The following is a 19,764-nucleotide window of genomic DNA, read 5'->3' as shown; positions in this document are numbered from 1 at the left end:
TACGTGTGTGAGCATGGCATTGGGAAGTCATTCGACTAGCACTGATCGGTTCTTTGAGCTTTTCAGATTTCCTAGCACCTCCATTAATTACTACTATTTAGGTAGGGCCTTAGAGGCCCTGATTAGGGATTGGAGCCCCACTGTGCTAGGTGCTGTATGTGCACGGAGCAAAAAGAGAGTCTGTGTCCCAAAAAAGTTGCAACATATTCCCATACTATGTCTGGGATGTCACCTGTAGATGACTTGCCTTTAGTGATCTGGTAGCATAGCAACCCCCGAATCTAAGCTCAGCGCTGTGAAAAGGAGCGACATGACGTGTTGACAGCTTCTTGCAGCTGTCACATTTTTTTCTCCAAGATCAGAGTTGTTGCTGTCTCACCTTAAGATCACTTTGGCCAGGAATCTTGGTGTGGTCTGTAAACATCGTTGGGCATTGAGACATAGAGTCACCGAGGTGTTCTAGTATTTCCTTGTTTTAACTTATTTTGTGTTCCATAATATGCCACTGAACCGTCATTTTCCTACCCCAGTGGTTAAGAGTGTACTGTCCTTATGGGCACATTAGGTTTTTAGATTTCCATATGCAACTCGATTTTAAGTTTTATAAGTGCAACTGACTTTGTTTGTACCACGCTCAATTGCTAAATGGAGGGTGCATGTCAAGAACACTTCAGCCTGTGGGAAATAGTTGAGTGAATTGGAGCTGTAGTGTTGTTTGCTTGGCAGGTTTGTATTGTTAGAGGGTCATTTAATAAGACAGATAGGGTTTAGATTAGTGGTTGCATCACCTGGAGGTGCTGACTCTTGGCAGGAGAGTATCTTGGTGGGCATTTATTGTAAGGATTATTGTGTTCTAGGTCATATGTAGTATTGTCCTTAACAGATTATGTATTTCTCTTCTCTTTGTGCTTTGTTAGGCATTCTATGTGCCTCCACCCCATATACTCTTGTTAATATACACATTTTAACCTTGTTTGTTTTAATCTTATCTTGCTTTTTTTCCCCCTCCTCCTATTCCCTTTCTCTCAGCTCTTTGCCCGTGTTGGGGAACAATAATGGGACCCACTTACTGTGCTAATGTGTACTACTCTTTCTACATAAGGACCTCGTGAGAGATCGTCTGTTTATTATCTGGTATTGTACAGCTGCTGCTGTTTTCAGTAAGTTCTTGCTAACATGGGTATTAGCGATTAGAAATGTTTAGTGTTGTAAGACTGATTATCTTGGGCCAAATGCTCCCCTCTGTTGCAGAGTATATAGAGGGAAGCAGATGAGGGGAAATAGGGGCTGAGAGGTCCTAAAACGCACAGGAGGGGGGAGCAGAGCTCTGCCCCTCCCCTCCAGCTTGCAGCTGCTCTGCACAGCATGTTTCCTCAGGAACCCGCAGATATTGAGGCAGAATTCCCCACCTAGCTTAATGAGGATCATAACAGCTAGAAGTGATGATCTGTAGCTTCTCTCTCCCTCGGAACCGGTAGTGCACAGCAGTGGACCGCTAGCAGCACACGGCTCCTGAATGAGTCATACTACCATGGGTATGGGGGGAAACAGCAGAGAGCAACTGGCTTTCCATATGGGTGCCTTAGGATCTGCAAGGATAGGACCTGATTTCCACAGGAATTCTCAGACTCCAAAGAGCTGGTAGGCCGTATTTCCTCCCCACTGCGGAGAGAATGATAATGAACCAGAGTTGTCACAAGTTTAAACTCCTGGAATCTTTTTCCTGACTCCCTAGCTGTGACCCTTTTATGTGGAACAGGGTAATTTGGGTCCTTTTCCCCCTATAAATACAAATATCACAGAGTTGTTTAAAGAAACTTTCCTGAATTTGGGGATCCAGTGGCAGTTCAGTGCCCAACCATCCTGCTTAGAGTGATCAAAGCGCAGGGCCTTGGAGCTTCTGTTCAGTGACCTTGCACCTAACACGGGATGGAATGCAGTCTGACATCTCTGTGTGACTCAGTCACATAGACGGGCTCCTGCAGGAGTCATAAACCAGATATCCCAAGTTGGCTCCAGGCTGATCGAGTGGGGGGAAGAGCTGGCTGGCATTGCTGCTGACTGGTGGGGCTGATGCCATTCAGGAACCAGGATATTTTATCAAAAGCCTTTGAGTAGACCAATAGTTCTTCCTGGCAGAGATGTTTTTAATAGTAATTCCCTCCACTATGCAAGGCCTGCATTCAGTAAAGCAATTTCAACAAGTGCTTGAGTCTATCTTTATTTATCAAAGCACTTAAGCAGTGGGACTTAAGCATGTGTTTTCACTTTAAGCATGTGCTTAAGTGCTTTGCAGAATAGAGGCCTGCATGCTTTTGATATTGCTGTGTTTTACTATGACTGTAACATGTTTTGTAAACTGCAGATTAATAGAGTTGAGGCTTGATGAGATTATACAGATAGGTTAAAAACAGTGGTGGTGATGTCTCATGTGGTGGTCAGTGAGAAGAGTATTACAGTTTTTTAAATGTATCCTGGGGAGACAGAACACTGATCATAGTCTATTTTTAATGCAAGGTACAATCCTAAGAGATCTGATTATCTCCTTTCAAAGTTCAATATGTTGAAATTAGTGCAGTTTGGTTGTTTTTAACAATGGTGCTGCAGAATTGGCATTAAGATCTTGATTCTTTCTAACAATCATTTGTTCTGTTGGCAATCATTATTTCTCTAGAACTATTATTATCCATTCCATCAAAATAAAAAGTAATCCAAAAGTTAATGTTCTGTTCGTTTATAATTATGTTTAATTCATATGATGTATTGATGTGCAAACTTGTTAAGAGGTCTTTCTTCTGTTACATAGGTATTCTGGATTCTTCACAAACACTATATGTGCTGCGATACCTGACATAAGAAAAACCCTTATTTAAAAATATTTGTGGTTGTCATGAAATGTAAACTTTGACGTTTGTTTTTTAATCCGTGGTGAAAAATTCAGGATCGTGGCTAATACTGGAAAAGTTATTGTAAAGTTGACTTTTTAACTTAATTGTTTTAACCAGTTGTAAGACTTCTTAACTATAGCAGATCAAGAGAAGTGGTTTCTTTTTCTTTCCATGAATTAGGACTGACATTTTCCTGCAGAAATTCCACGTGTTGAGTAAGTGATTTGAGAGGTAGTTGTAAACTCTTGTGTCAGTTCTTTGTAAAGTCTTTATTATTAGTGGATGTGGTCAGGAATTTTTCACCTTCTTGTGCAGATATATCAGTTTCAACAAACACTGTTAAGGAAGGTTTCTAAGGACCCAGGACGGGAGAGTGGGGAAGAAAGGAACATGTGTACACGTGCACAGAGCACCCCAGAATAACCAGTAGCCAAGTGGTTAGTGTACTCACTGGAGATGTGGGAGAACCAGGTTCAGTTCCTACTTGGAATCAGGTCAATGTTCAAATCTCTGCTCTACCTGATTTGGAGCAGGGACTTGAACCTGCATCTCCCATATCTCAAGTGAGGGCCGTTAGCCAGCTGCCTAGAGAGGCAATCTCTCTCTCTCTGGCCCAGTCAATATTTAACTATTTATACAAAGTGGAACAGCTCCAATAGAAGAGATTGAGAGAGACAGACTAACAGAAAGAAAACAGATTTGGAAACCTTGAGATTTTTTATGAAACAGAGTTCTTGTTTTCTAGATAGGCCAAATTATTAATGAATTATTAATTATTATTTGGTGCTGCAGCTTAGTGAGGAGTATTTTATGAATGAGACACTTGTCTGATAGGGCCCTGTTGTTGCAGCTATAAATAGGACATTCTAATTTAAGCAACAACTCTTGTCATAGCATCTTTTCCCTTCCATGATGGAACTTATGCTAGATGTTCCAAAAATGAGTCTATAATAGTGTTAACATCAGTTCATCCAACGGCACAGCCAGTAATACAGGCAGACTGGTGCCATTTGAGTGCTGTGTCTAATCTGATATTCTAATTTTGTTCGTCTGCAACTCTCAGAAATGTCGAATGGGAACATGGGGCAGTGTGGGTTAATCCCTACTGGGAAGGATAGGCATCAGTTGCTGCGAATGCAGCCTTTCCAGCAGCATGGAATGAGCATGGAGTTCTGCTGAAAACAAAAGCTCAAGTCCTGGTTGGGCCCTGTGTTCCACAATTGCACAGCCACCGAATTTGATGTGCAGTCCACTCCAGCCACAAAAATCACGCTTCCAAATCTCTGGTTTCATTTTTTCAAAAAAATCATGCCTACTTATGACGGTGAAGATAATACACAGCATGAGTGTAAATCAGTGCAGCATTGCCTGCAGACTCCTGAAGCAAAAGCTCTTAGAGGTGTATTCTGCCCCAATTCACCATAGTAGGTTGACTCTTAAACCTAAAGGTGACAATTTAAAAGCTATAGTTTTAACTATTTCACTACTTTGAATACCAGTCTGCCTCCCAAATTCCCCAGATGTCAAAATCCCAGCTGTTCCCTGCCCAGCTGCCAAAACCTCCAGCATCCCTCCTAACAACTTGTGTGATGTGGCTGTGCATTGGCTGTACAGAAGTGTGTAGCACATTGAAAACCTTGGACAGTGTAAAATAAATTGAATTCAGTAACTCAGTATCAAAATAAATAACACAAGGGTCACTGCACAGATTGTAATTATGCGTTTTCATATTTAATTTATTACAAATCTTCAGTTTCATATTTAAATGAGACTGCCTTGAATTTCCAGTCTACTGTCCAGTGTGCTGTGGAGTCCAGAATTTGGGTTCAGTTGGTCATAAAGTACATGGGGCAGAAATGCATTCTTGTGTCCTCCTTGTTTTATCAAAACAGGAAATGGCATTGTTCTTATGCTTCAAACCTATAGCTACACTTTTCTGGTGTGTGCAGCACACCTTGAATTCTACATGAGGCTTCACTGGCTAGTTATTTCCTCAAACATATTCTAAATGAAATATTTTTGAAACGTTAACCCTTACAATTCTCCAGCCAGCCAAATGAATTTTAGGAACACATATAGATGTTTTGGGATCCATGTGGCAAATCCCAGGAGGCCACATGGATCCCAAGGCTCTTGGCTTTTCGGCATGTCAGCTTTCCAACCATATGTCTGTTGACTTTAGGGGTGTTTGTTATATGTCCAGAGGTGGATAGATGGATGAAACTTGCGCTATGGACCACATCCAATAGGCAATCCCCTGTCTTAAACAACTGCTTGGAATTATCCCCAAGCTTTCCAGGGCTATTTGGCTTGGCTCTTATTTAGTTAAAGTATCTCTATTAGGAAACCAATTGTTGTTAGTCCCATGAGTGGTTGCTTAAATCGGGTTTCATTGTACTGTACCATTTGTGGTAGCAAGCGCTGTAGTTAAGCTTGAGTTCCAGCTTCTAACCCCTTCTTTTTCAATAGTCTTCTCAAAGCAATTCTTTTTTGACTGAAAGTTTCCATAGCTGGTCTCAGCACAAAGGTGATTTTGTTAGTTTGTTTTTAAAAAATTCAGCTCTTCTGAGTTACGGTCAGGGCAGTGGGGGAAGCAAATTATTTTTCCTGTGTTTTAATCAGATTTTTTATGTTTGCTTAATGTAGAACCGGAAACATTAGTAACTTCAGACTTGCAATATCCTTTTGAATGAGACTATTCTCATGAGCATGGACTGCTTTTGTGAGTAAGCGATTGCAGCATTGGGATCGCTGCATGTTTTGCAACTATTAGGACTTTTAAAACAGTCCAGTTTGAAGAAAATAGTTTTATTAGTGTTAGTCATGAAAGCTTAAATTTGGAAGTTTACATGTGAGAACTTTTCTGTTATTTTTGGATATATGTTCTCTTCTGTTTTTTAAATCTCTTTGTTAATTCACCCCACTCCTGCAGAGAAACTAAGCTTCACAGGACTGCAATTTGGCTCAGGTTCAAGGAGTTTACAAGCGCCACAAACTGAAGAGCTCTGAATGTCTTCTTTTTTTCATTCATAATGCTGGGCGATTTAAAAACAAAAATAAGCATTAGTTAGCAATGTTAGTGTTCGGACATCAGGCATTCAAATGTCAACAAATTCCAAAATGTAAGACTTCCTCTGCAAAAGTAACTTGCCCATAAAGCACATACATGTTGTAGTTTCTATTCCTGGTTTCCTGGTCAAATGCAACCTTTCATTTATTGCTGCGGCATAGCTGTAAAAATATACAGTATGTGCAACATGACCAAATTAATGTTACAAGAGAAACATTAACCTTTCGAGAGCTTAATTTCTCAAACTTTATGTTGCACCAATGCTCATTTTTGGATACTTCAATCTACATTATATAATATAGAATAGCAGCCTGCATAGGATCAATATTAAGCACAGCTTGACTTTTCCTTTATGAACCTTTTCTATATGTGTTGCCATCAGAAGGTAATATACAGACTTTGCATAGATTTCTATATTTTAATCCTGAAAACTTTTATATTATGTTTCTGAAGAGAGAAGAAAGTCAAATATCAGAATATATGTATATAAATTATGACCTATATATGCATGATATATACATATACAAAATCAATAAATAATACAGTCCATCATAATTTATGTCCTAGACCAATTGTACTTGTATTGAGACAAAAACTGTGACCTTACCAGTGTATGAGACTTACACAGGAGCAAGGTAAAACCACAGGTAGGAATTGCTGAATAATTACCTTTAGACCAACCTGAGCAAGAACCTTCCCAAGAGGGTGAGCTCATTTAATGGTTCCTAAAACTCAATCTTGTGGATGTCAATGGTCGTGCTTGATTATTTTCAGCAGTGTTTTATGAAAAAGCAATAAAAATGCATTGGGAGTGTACAGAGGGAAAAGGCAACACTAAATGGTTTTAGTTTTCCCACTGAAGTCCCTTTGCTGTGAACAGGAAGAGGCTGTGTTTCATGCTGCTGTGCCTTAGCTATTTGAAAGGAGTGTGCATATACGTGTATCTGCCCAAAACATTGCTGTGCTCTGGTAGCTTATGATCGACAAGAGACCAGCAATGAGAAGAAAAAATTCTTATGTTTGTTTTTAGAGAGAAAGCAATTACAGTTACGGTTAAAGGATTAACCTGTTTTCCAGCTACCTATACACTTCTCTGCAAGGGATAAAAAAAACCTTCAGAGAGCCATAGTAACAAGTACAAAGCTTGGCAAAAGGTAGAAGATGACATAATATACATTGTAGGTTATTCCTAAGGTTAGTTACTCTGTTCACCTTTCTTTCCTATGCCAAATTCTGGAAAACATTTTACAGTAGGAAATCCTTAGGAGAAAAATGACTGAATACTTGAAATATCTAGAGTGTGATTATATGTGAGATTATATATATTTATGCACACAAGTATATATTCAATTCCTCTACCCTGCCCCCTCAAGAACTTGGGTAGTAGATAAGGCCATCCTGCTGAACAGCTAGTTCTCGCTTGATTTGAGGTGTTGAGGGTAGTTTCAGGGTATGTCTACATCTACAATTTTGCAGCGCTGGTTGTTACAGCTGTATTAGTACAGCTGTATAGGGCCAGCGCTGCAGAGTGGCCACACTTACAGCAACCAGCGCTGCAAGTGGTGTTAGATGTGGCCACGCTGCAGCGCTGTTGCACACCGCGGGGAAGGAGACCTGCTTGGAGGGGGGGTCGGGGAACGCCAGAGCACACCGCGGGGCTGGATACCTGCTTGGAGGAGGGGTCGGGGAACACCAGAGCACACCGTGGGGAAGGAGACCTGCTTGGAGGGGGGGTCGGAGAACGCCAGAGCAAACCGCGGGGAAGGAGACCTGCTTGGAGGGGGGGTCGGGGAACGCCAGAGCACACCGCAGGGAAGAAGACCTGCTTGGAGGGGGGGTCAGGGAACGCCAGATCACACCGCGGGGAAGGAGACCTGCTTGGAGGGGGGGTCGGGGAACGCCACAGCACACCGCGGGGCTGACACGGAGGTCAACAAAAACGCTGGTGAGTGTCTACACCTGATGACCAGCGCTGGATCCTCTACACCCGAGGCACGACCGGGTTTACGGCCAGCGCTGCAAACAGGGAGTTGCAGCGCTGGTAATGCCCTGCAGGTGTGTACACATCCTAAGTTGCAGCGCTGTAACCCCCTCACCAGCGCTGCAACTTTGTAGTGTAGACAAGGCCTCAGTGTTTTGGTGGATAAAACAATGGCCTTTCAACCTTGTTTCTAGTCCAGCTGGAGATCCTGAAATAAATGAGTTTACTGCTGACACTCCAGTCCCAGCAGACAGAATTTCACACCAAAATGCCCCCACATATAATTTGTCACAATTGGCACCTACCAAGAAAAGAGCAAGAACAGGGCCAGCGTACAAATGTAGTCATCTTTCACCTTCCAGCTCTGGGTTGGCAGTAAAATTGGGACTGTCTAGAAATGCTATAACCCTGGCTATCTGAGTCTCCTCCAGCCTCCGTTGTATTCTGCAAACCTTGTTACTCTTTAGAATTCACCTATAGTCTGATTTCTGGGGGAATCTTAAAACAAATTTAGTAAGAAGTCAGTAGCATATTTTTAAGAATATTGTGTTTTTAGGAATACAGCTGAATGTGGGCAATATTTCACTCCAGCGGTCACATTTAAGTAGCTTTGTAACTACAGTGGATTAAGAACACATAATTGCACAGGGTTTGTTTCTGCTTAGCGTAAGATATAGCCCTTCGCGAAAATCAGCCTGAGTATTTACCCGCAGCCGTCTTTCTCATAATTAAATCTGGCTAGTGTGTAAAAATAAATGTGTTCTTTGAAAATTCACTCTAAAGTGAAGCAGGACACAGTGGTAGTGCCTAAAAATTCTATAACCCTGCTCAGGTTGGTCTGGTATCCCAAAACTCTGCTCATTGGAGTGATTTATTAAGCACTGCAAATGTGCCCATTAACTACAAGAAACGAGTCTTTGTCCAGGGGAGGCTGCAATCTCAGAACCAGGGTATATTGGGGAAACTCCGAGAAGGGGGTAACTTGGGTTTTGTTTGTTCTCTTACATTAACTCTCCTCTCGTGGCCAGAGGGCCACGTCATCTCCTTCTGCACAAACACATGCACAGAGGAAAATTTTATATGAAATAGCAGTAGCTCTGGAGCTGTGGAAAATGTCACAGAGAGGAAGGGTTAAAAGCTAAGCAGATCCTCCTAAAAGCATAGAGCCAGTGGACTTGCTACAAATCTGGCCTCTGCCTTTCAGGTAGCAGGGCACTTGGGCTTGTCTCTGCACTGCAGTATAGTTGGCCTCCTTTCTGGATCCATCTTGATAACCATGCTGCCATGGTGGTCTGGGGCACAGCCCTGAAGGTGAGTAGAGGTTGTAGGTTGGAAGTTGGTCTTGAGTGTCATTAACTTGAGAATGTTTCCAAGAAGAGCATGCCACCTAGAGCAGCGGCTCCCTGAATTTGTTCCTTTCCAGGTGACCATACCCACTCCAAAACACACACACATTCATAGATCCAATGTAGTGGCCTCTGCAGAGGAAGGAGGTAAGCATGCCAAATACATTTTTGCTCCTCTCTTTAACTTTTGGGGCTGGTTTGTATGACTACAGCCTGATCCTCGGTGATGCTTCTATACCTGCAGAAGGTAAGGGAGTTCTGGTTGCTCAGTGCTTCTCAGACCAGAAAGAATGGAGAGGTTCTAGGTTTGTGTAGTGCAGGGATCAGCAACTTTTGGCACGCGTCTCGCCAGGGTACTGCCAGGCTGGTTTGTTTACCTGCCGCGTTCACAGGTTCGGCAGATCGCGGCTCCCACTGGCCGCGATTCACTGCTCCAGGTCAATGGAGGCTGCAGGAAGCTGCGTGGGCCGAGGGATGTGCTGCCTGCCGCTTCCCACAGCCCCCATTGATCTGGGATGGTGAACCGCGATCGGTCGAACCTGCAGACGCGGCAGGTAAACAAATCAGGCCAGCCCACCAAGGTGCTTACCCTGGCGGGCAGCATGCCAAAGCTTTCCAATCCCTGCTGTAGTGAATGAGGATAAAACCCAGACCTAGTAACCTATATGCACAGATTGAAAATGAGCATTTGAATTCTGGAGACTATGTTCATTCCTCCAAAGCCAGTCCCTCTCTCTTTAAAGAAGGGAGATTAAAAAGAAATTCTCTAAGTGTAAATATTCCCATGTCTTCATTTAGATAATGCAACTTACCTAAATGCCGTGAAAGTCGATAAGCTCTATAGCGGAGAGTTGTCACTTTATAAATTAAATATCAGGAGCTGTGTTTGAAGTTTAAAGCCCTCTCGCCTCCCTCTAGCTCAGATTTTCTGCTGCTGTGCTTTTTTCTTTATGCCTGAGCACCTTGCTGACAAGTGCTAATAACAAGATGCCAGGAGAGGGTCCAGTTGGAGTTACCACACATTAAACATTCTGAACTTGTCCTTTCGCTCATAGATGGTGCATAATTAATAATGAAACGGTTTCAGTTGTAATGGGTTGACTTCCTGAACTGTTCATTATTCACAAGGCAAAGGCATCACTCAACCTTTGTTTTTCCCCCACTGCCCTTCTCTGTACTCACTGTACATGCACATTTCAGTTGTTTTTGAGAATCAGGCTGACCAAGCGCTTCGAAAGCTGCCGAGACTTAAACATTGTCCCTTTCTGTGTTAGGTCTCAGTTACACAAATGTTGTTTGGATACTGGGGCCAGTAGGGTGTGTTTGGTAACAAGATGCGGAGGAGAAAATGGCCTGTAAAGTTCTAAAGCTGATTGGCATCAGTCTCCCAAGAATGTATTTATGGCTCTATTGTTAAGGTTGTATCAACCTTCCCATTAATAAGCCGTTCTGTTTAGAAGTTGGTAATTTAGAAATAGAAATACAGAAGGACCCCTGGATTTAAGCTCTGCCATATTGACCAGAGGATGCCCATTTTTACTGAAAATTGTAGAGTCCATTTTGTTGGGGGGGGTTAGTTTAAAAAGTACGTACGTCTTCCCCAGCCTCTTCAAAATTTTACACTGCATTCATTTGGCCTTGTGTAGAATAAAACTCTGTTCTTTGGTAGAATGAAATAAGGTTGGCCATTAGATCTCATGTGGGCAATACACTAACATTACTCCACATGTGTGACAATATTTTCTTACGCAGAATGTGCAAAAAAAATTTAGCATGAAGACTCGGCAGGGATTTGTGAGGCTTTGTTTTATTTTATTATATTTTCATCCCCTTGAGAGTCCACCAGAGCTCCAGTCTAGTGAACTTCAGGACACAATGTAATATGTATTTTTTCGCTTAGATTTTGTTTGATTTTTTGTCTCATATGTAACAACACAGTGGGTTCCTCAAATTTCAGCAGGTAACAACAGCAACATTTTACATATTGGGAGTAGTTTCATGTACAGACTATTTTTAAATTTGTAACTGAGCCCATAGAGCAAACTCATTCTCAAAATAAAAGTAGTAATGTTAATATTAGTGCCTGGGATGGATATGATAATCTAATGTGTGTGTTCCATCTCCAACTACTATGATTTCAAAAATTCTGTGTCAGCAAGCTCAGTGGCCGATTTTGATCATTTTACTATGAAAGAAGTTAGGTTGCTTGTCTGCTCTTTCAGCTCTTTCCAGTGGAGATGTGTTTCTTCCTGGCCTATCTCTTGCATGCTTGTATATTTCAGCTGGTATTTTCAGAAGTGAAATGAAGGTATTCATTTGATGCAATTAGCTGACTTTGGTGCAATTATGTATGTGCAGTTTAACAGAATAGAATTTCATGTCTTAAATGCAATTCATTCTCCATGCATTGGTATCACTTTGGCTTGTTTGGTGTCCCAGGGAAGATAAAATGACAGCTTTAATCAAGTTGGCTAGTTGGCAATTCATTAAACTATTTTATATCATACTTTGTAATGAGGCCCTAGCTCATAGTGAGTTTTTTGTGGGAATCTGTATTGAATCCCATAGCAGAATTTGAATATTCTTAATAAACCTCGTCTCAAAAAAGTGATCTCTGACTTTCCTAAAATAATAATTTCCAAATGTCACTTCCTGTTTGGCCTCATTGCAAACAGGATGTTTCAGAATCTTTCTTCCCTGCACTCCAGGTTGTTGAGTTTTCAATACCGATGGCACACATTTTCGGAATGGTTCACAGAACATCACTACCACTTCACTTTACCAGTATGGTTTAAATTACAGTATGTACTCGGAATATTATTCTTTCATAGTGAAGTTTACTGGCCATCTGCCTAGAGGTGGGTGTCGCCTAGTGACTTTAGTTAGGGCCTGCTCTTGCACGTTATGGGTGCGGAGTGTTGCTCATATAATAAGATAAAAAGAGATGAGCTGGACAGAAGTCAGTGTTAATAGGTGTGCTGCCATATGGTCACCAAGTTATCTGTGCCCATTAGCAGAAGTGAGCTTTAAGGACCGCATCAGAAGCCCATGGAACTCAGTTTATATGCTGAGAATCATGTAGGTTCATCCTCCACCTACTGCCCCCGCTTTTTTTTATTCTAAACTTCCGAGAGTAGAGCACCACCTGGAAACTGCTGTGATTGATGTCCTTGCAGCCTAGCTTATAAGTGCCTAAGATAGAAGGGAGCTGGCGTGCAGTGAGTTAGAAATTTCCACTCATTGAGTATGACTGTGCCTAGCCTGTAGCCTTGCCTGTACCCAGATGAAACCTCCTTTCTCGCTTGGCTGGAGCACAGCAACCTTGTGCTACTTGCCGTGCGCTGTATAAGAATTGCAGGACAAAGGTATTAATGATATTGTGTTATTGAGGGCCTTGCAGTTTTTTAGTGTGGTGTTTCTTATAGTTCTGTTGATTCCTGTACCAGGGAACCCGGGAACTCTAGTTCCAGTGAAGTGGCGAGAGAGTCTCCAATTGCTTCATACAAGTCAGTGGATTTTCACTCCACTTTCTATAATGTTGTTTCACTCTGGTATAGGCAGATCCCCTGGTGCTACCCTCTTTGTGATTGCAGAAATTATCACCTACCAAACAGGTGTTAAGTGCTGCCTGCCCCTCCTCCACTCTGGCATAAATTGATCCACATTTGCAGTTCTCAGAAGATGAGCGTTTTAGACTCCGCCTCACTTGTGCCCCAGGTGGGATTGGCAGTGCTCTCTTCTAATGACGGGATGGTCCCTGCGCAGAACTAACTCCCCAGAGTGCTCTGCAGGGGTAGCTCCAGCTTCCAGTTTTCAAAGAGTTGTGTGAAATATATCCAGTGAGCGTTTCTTGCGTTATGTGGATTTGTTCTGTTTTAATCCACCCATCCCCCTTGGGAGAGGGGCAGTTACCATTTCTAAACTCAGACATGGCTTTTACTGGGCAGCAGAAAACCATGGAAATATGTACATCAGCCTGTCTTCACTCAGCACAAGTGCACCTGAAATTTGCCCTGAATTTTTCATCTTACATATGAGTAACTTCTACGTGTGATTGTCTGAACTAGGGAAAGTTTAAAGGCACCGTGTTCCCTTATGTTTCTTCTACTCTCCAGTGGAAACTTTCCTATATTTATGTCTTTTTTTTTTAAGTTCAGAAATACTAACCTTTACCTCTTCTAGGACAAATTCAACAAGAACTAAGGTGCATAATGTCAAGCATTCTCTACATTTAATAGAACTCTGAAAATTGTAAAGCAATGTTGGCTTCTCCTTTTACTCTTCATTTACTTTTGATTTAATTGTATTTTCCAGCAGTTTCCAATTGTTTGGATTGGAAACGAAACCTTAATAAGAGTTCTGGTTAATTTTCTGTCTTGTAATTACCTATCTCATTTTTCTGATAATTGGCCACAGCAATTATATGTATATTTACTAATCACATAGGAGGCTCTGCAGTTGTATCTATCTGCCACCATTGATAATGACACACACATTGCAGAGGTGCTTTTATCATCATCTTTTTTCCACTACATCAAAGCTATTTTCTCGCATTCTCAATAATGAATACATGCATGCATTTGACACAGTTGTGTGCTAGAGAAATTGTTTGGCTCCCACCAAATGCTGCACGCTCTGAGTTTCTTGCCTGCAGCGCTGGAAGGTTGTATGTAATGATATATTGCTCATCCAAATGGCCAAAGCACTCCAAAGCACAGTGAGATTAAAATAAGTCATTCCTTTGTTAATTTAAATAGGTGCATGTATCATACTTTGCAGGGTACTTTGTGTAGGGATGTCAGGAAGGAAAAAAGCCGCCGAAAGGTATTTTTAATAGCAAATGAGAATAGATGAGAATGGAGTCATTTGCAGCTGCCTGTTTTATGTGGCTCTCTTGTTCCAACTGTAGGTCTAATGAGATGACACTGTTAAAGTACTCTGCAGTGTAATTTCATTACATCCTGAGCTGTTACACTATAAACACAGTGGAGCTCTCTGTCATTCTTGGAAAAACTCCTAAATTCGCAAAGCCCTCCTTTGCAAATGGTAATGTTATTTGCTCTCTTTGTAATTTTTTTCTTGTGCTCTTAATTTATTTGCTTTCATAAATACTTGGTAGTTAATTTAGCTAGGCTGGCAAATCTTCCATTCTAATTTCTTTTATTTCTTGTAAGAATTTTTCTTTTAAATCTAGCAAGAGCTATGCATAGTCGAACAGCTCTGAAATGAATAAGTGTAAATAAACCTGAGCGTAAATAAAAAGTGAATTCAGTGAAAGAAACAAAGGTCAACACAAGAATAATTTCACAGCTCTTTGTTAATTACAAGACCATTTGTGTCTTACTTAAATAATCATTAATTTCTCATTTACACTTTCCCTACCTTCCTTTCTACCCTCTGGCTATCATTGTCCTTTTTTCACCTCTCCTCCATGTCTTTCCACATGTTTCTACCCATTGTGTAATATTCATTATTTTAAATTCAGTGTTTTATAACACATGTTCAGAAGAATTTGTACCTTTTTCTCGCTTTCTCTGTGTGAGATGGGGCATTGTTGCTTATTCTGCTTTTAATGTTATATTGCTTCCCTTTTTAAAAATTGTCCTCACTTCTCCTGACTCTTTTCTTCCTTCCCGTCTCCCTCCCTCCCCCCAAATATCAAACCAATCCCAGGAATCGCCAGTGCTTCCGGTTGGGGAGTTCTCTGAGCCGTTTGTACACTTCATCACTCAATGGTAAGCTCAGTTTGCAAACATGCCATGCCCTCAATGTAAATGATACATGCCATTAACTTTGCAGCTCCATGAGACCTTATGGCTTCCCCTGCATCCTTTCCGAGGCGAGAGGGACTCGGGGGCCTTGGGCAGATGGGGCAGCAAAGCTGAGCAAACTGTTTAAATTATGTAAACGTTATTTACACGAAGGGTCGTAAAAGTACTGTACTTGGGAGGGTTTTTCCTGTTTTAATAAACCACTATGAATCTGGGTGCATGCTTGTGCACAGAGACTATTTTAAGAATTCAGTTGGGAGGATTGGGGGAAAGAGGGAATCATATTTATAACTTCATTATTCAACGCTGCTTGTATTATTACTCATAAAACTGCCTCAATGTTTAGAAAGGTAAACAATGTCCTTGATTAATTCATTGGCTTTCCAGTAAGTAATTTTTATTCTGAGTCATATTTTAAAGTACACCATAGGGCTGAATAGTTCAGTGGAAGGCACTTTAAATTTCAGAGAGAAGGGAGAAAATATAGTTGAAAGAATAAATTTCCAAAGCAACAAAAGGTTAAACTCTAAGTACAATTCATTGTAACAAACGGGGGAGAGGAAATGCTTTTTTTTTTTAATGTCTCATTTACAAAGGAAGCAGCCATTTAAATAATAAAATGAAGGCAGAATAACTGACATTGAACTTTGTACAAATGTGATGTTTTTGACTAAGATGTTCCCGTTTATTAAAATGCACTGTCTGGGCCAGCTGGCCAGCTGGTGTAAATTGGCATTGCCAATGGAGGCAGTATAATCGATGGAGCTATGCCAGTTTATGCCAGCCGAGAATCTGGCCCTGCAGCAGTGTTTAGGAAAGGAGTGATTTAGGGAATCTTTCCCAGTGAAACCAGTGAGATTAAAGGCATTGAGCCCCACACAGGATCAGACCCATAGCTGTCTGCAATGTGGTAGATTGTGCTTTAAAACATTTCAAGTTCTCTAGCACATATTAGGGCCAATGAGCCAAAAACTATGCAAATAAAATGAATATTCAGATAATTTGTATGAAACAAATATTATGTATGAAACAATTCCAAGAAACTCTCTCTCAAGATTCCCATAGTGTCTGGGAAGTGGTTTTGAAAATGAAGAATATACGGTATGATTTATCAGTTAATTAAAATAGTAAATAAACGGTTTGTGTTTATCTAAGACAGGCCTTATTTTTGATGGATAAAATTACAGCAGGCCACAATGTTCAGTGATTTTACAGCATAACTAACTGATGTGCAGGAGACTGCACCTTTTTATCCCTTCCAAAAAAATTAATTAGATGTTGCATAAAAAATATTATTGAGAAAGAAGGAGGGCTAACCTGTGTTAAAATTTCCACAGATGTCAAGAAACATGAATGATGGTGGATAATAGCCTGGTTTTCCCAAGAGATACAGCTACTTTGGAATATCAGATTAGGACTGTTACCCACCCACTATTCAGACAGCTTGCACTACTTGCTGATGTGTGCATTATCTGAGGTGCATATGGTTATAAGGAAGGCAAATTGTCCTTTGAATCATTAATGGCACTATGGCCCCTATTTACTACAAGAATATTTACATTTTTTAGATGTAGTTTAATGTTAACCTGTACGGTATGCAGCTTATTATAGCACGAGGCATTAGTGTCCAAAAAAATTACCATTTTAGCAGTTGACTCCTATAAGTATTAGGCACATCAAGTGAAGAGCACATCAGACTTGGACTTTATGTCAGTTACACCATAAACTCTGGCTGTTTGGATATAATCCAATTAGTCAGTAGGCAGCTCCTGATGGTCACCTCAGTGCCACGTTATAGTGCTCCTTCATGCAGCTAAACTCAGTTCACAAAAGCTAATTGCACCTGTTGCATACAAAACTAGGACTATTTGGATGAGAAGCGTGGTCTAATAAACCAGTTAATGCTCCATAACGAACTATCAGCCTGCAAAGCAGTGGAAATAAGTGTAAAAAAATTAAGGGAGATACTCCAGGACACCGTGTGCAACCCTATAGCTATTTAGTATTAAAAATTAAATTTCCCACCTGTGGGTATTCTTCTTCTGTCCAGCTGCATCATAATGTTAAAATGAGAAAAAATTTACCATGATTTCTCAGTTGATTTGTTATACTGATCACTATATGTAAAGGAATCCCCAGTAACAAGGACCCCAAAATTAATTTAGAAAATAATTAGTTCCAGACATGGTAAGAAAACATTCTTTGGAAGTTTGTGGTAGATCTGACCAGCTTTCAGAAGTGATAAAAGTGACCCATCACATTACAGTCTTGAAATGCTGAGACACGTATAACAAGACAAGTAGAAAATCAGTCCATCTTCTACAGAATCTTCTCATCAGCAATTGAATACATAACAGTTGTATTAAGGATGCAGTAACACTATACTGAATCAAAAGCTGAAAAAAGGAGAGAGAAATTGATGAACGTTTTGGGTGCTCTTAGGAGCCATGTCTTCAGTTTGTACCTGATAAAGTTAAGAAGTACATTGAAATTCTAGGCATGATCTACCTGGGTTTAAAGGAAGAAGTCATCAGTATTTAAGTGTGTGAAATAAATGAACAGTTGTTTATATATAACAATTTCACTTTTATGATACATAGCATGAGAAAGCAACCAAAGGAAAGGCCAGCACCTGAAGACTTAATGGTAAGTGGAACTCTGTAATATATATTGAAGTATATCTGTTTTTCTCACCAGACTTGCAAAGTTAAATATAAACTTTGTTTCTACACTGTGCAGCAACTATATATTTGCAAAGCGCACACAGAAACCAAGAGTGAAATCCTGGCTCCACTGAAGTCAATGGGAGTTTTGCCATTGACTTGAGTGGGGCCAGGATTTCACCTGATGGTTACCAAATTTATTGCATTTGCTGGGTGGAATCTTGGCTCCATTGACATCAGTGGCAAAACTCCCATTGACTTCAATGCAATCAGGAATTCACCTGAGCTTTTCTTGGGACTTCCATGCAGGTATCAATTTCAGTCAAAACCATTTTGAAGCTAAATGCAAAGGTCTTTCAGTTCGGCCGTTCAGGGATTACAATTTAATGTCAGTCATGCTTTGTCATCATTTACCACTCAGAACCTTTCAAAACCTGAAGATTGAAAACAGAGGATATGTTCAATGTATTACAATGTTAATGAAATCCTACAGGAAATTCCTGTTGTCACTGTTTTCGTTTATATTCTAGAATGAAATTAGCTTGACTGTAGAGGATCAAGTTCATATGTATCTTTCCTCAGAAAGGCTTCCAGTGTCTTGTTTTCGGCTCAGAGGCAGCTTTCTTTGCTTGTAAATGGCATTTTTTTAGTCAAGCAGTAATAGGAGGAGAGCTGTTCCCAAACAATTCCCAGGTGGTCATTTGTTTAATGCAGAATGTTGGTTTGACAATGCACAAGCTGTTAGAATAATGGTAGAATCTAGCATTAGTAAACAATAATTATAGTCCACTCCTACTAATCTTTCACACACCATTCCCTGTCTTTAAAGTGTTATTATGTTGCTTATCACTGCCAGATGTACTTTGTAGATTTATATAAATGATGATGTTTTTTCATTCTTTGCATTGCATACTTAAGGATAACTTTAAGCGACAGTAACATGATAACAAAATATACGTGTAACTTACCTCCTTTCTTACTTACATGCTGTGAACTGGGGGCATTGCAGCTGTTCTCCAGTTAGAGACTTACCTCTAAAATTACCCTTTGAGGCAGATATCTCAGAATTCAGACTTGTCTCAGTGTAGGCCCTGCTCAACAAAGCATTTAGCTGAATACCTAATTTTTAACCATATTAACTTCAGTGGATCTGCTCACATGCTTAAGTTAGGCACACGCTTAAATACCTTGCTCAGTTAGGGCCTTAAAGTTCACCAAAACCCCTCCACTTTGCATCAGTATGTGTTTATTACCAAGGATTTAGACAGCCTTATTTTGTCTTCTTTTTTTTTTTATATTAACTTTTGATGGTTGGAAAATTCTTGCAGTTAGTCACATCTGAGAAAACTTGGAACAGGTTCTAGAGATGGAGACACATTTACCTTGTGCATTATTATGCTATGGCTGGATAGCTTAGCTATTAAAACAACGGAATAGGGTTTCATAAAACCTGTATCTGTTTTTAAATGCATGTTTCAATGATGCAATAAGGCCTGCCACTTATAAATAAAACATCTGCAGATCTCATGTACACCCATAAGTATATATGTATGTATTTGTAAGCAATAACACCACTCCGGGGTGTAGAGTCATAAAAATGAGGCCAAAGGGTGAGTGCCTATCATACTGGGGAAGTGCATATATATATCTTTACAACTACATGCCCTGGAGTATGTTATTCCTCTTTTAAAATGGTATTTTTTAAATAATTTTAGAAGAGTAGCTATTGGGGAAAATAACTTACTACTTTTAAAGAAAAAATATTTTAGTACTCAACATTTCCCATCGTGCTGCTTTCTGTTTAATTAGAAATGGACATATAGCCATTAAATACACTACACACACAGCTGGCCTGATGGTTAAATGAAACAGCAGCCCTCCTCCCCCCACCCGCCCATGGAAAATGGTATTTGTGACTCAGCTTGATTCCCCACTCCTAGCCTGTCAAGGCTAAGTGCCGCCCCATGCTGTTCTGCAGCAAACTCTGACACCAGCTCAGGGGCTGCTCTCCAGAGCAAGTAACAGCCAGCCTTTGGGCTGAAAGA

The 19,764-nt window shown here is 40.5% G+C and overlaps 1 protein-coding gene across 8 annotated transcripts in view; it reads left to right on the top strand.

Moving 5' to 3' along the window:
- The window catches only part of MAP2K5 (mitogen-activated protein kinase kinase 5), a 189,437-nt gene that overhangs the window by 143,141 nt on the left and 26,532 nt on the right, over positions 1-19,764 (top strand). For 6 of the 8 annotated variants that reach the window (XR_004002314.1, XR_004002315.1, XM_030577576.1 and 3 more), the window contains 2 exons: positions 14,959-15,020; positions 17,657-17,702. The exons of 1 other annotated variant lie outside the window; for it this stretch is intronic. Coding sequence is in view for 4 of the 7 variants with exons in the window: in XM_030577576.1 (XP_030433436.1) it covers positions 14,959-15,020; positions 17,657-17,702 (108 nt within the window). In the remaining 3 variants the exon portion in view is untranslated. Of the gene's footprint in view, positions 1-1,029; positions 1,161-14,958; positions 15,021-17,656; positions 17,703-19,764 lie in introns of those variants that run through there. One more of the 8 variants, XR_004002316.1, reaches the window with a different exon arrangement.

The sequence above is a fragment of the Gopherus evgoodei genome, chromosome 10, assembly GCF_007399415.2.
Source record: "Gopherus evgoodei ecotype Sinaloan lineage chromosome 10, rGopEvg1_v1.p, whole genome shotgun sequence".
Taxonomy (NCBI): Eukaryota; Metazoa; Chordata; order Testudines; family Testudinidae; genus Gopherus; species Gopherus evgoodei.
This window is presented reverse-complemented; position numbering and strand designations above follow the sequence as displayed.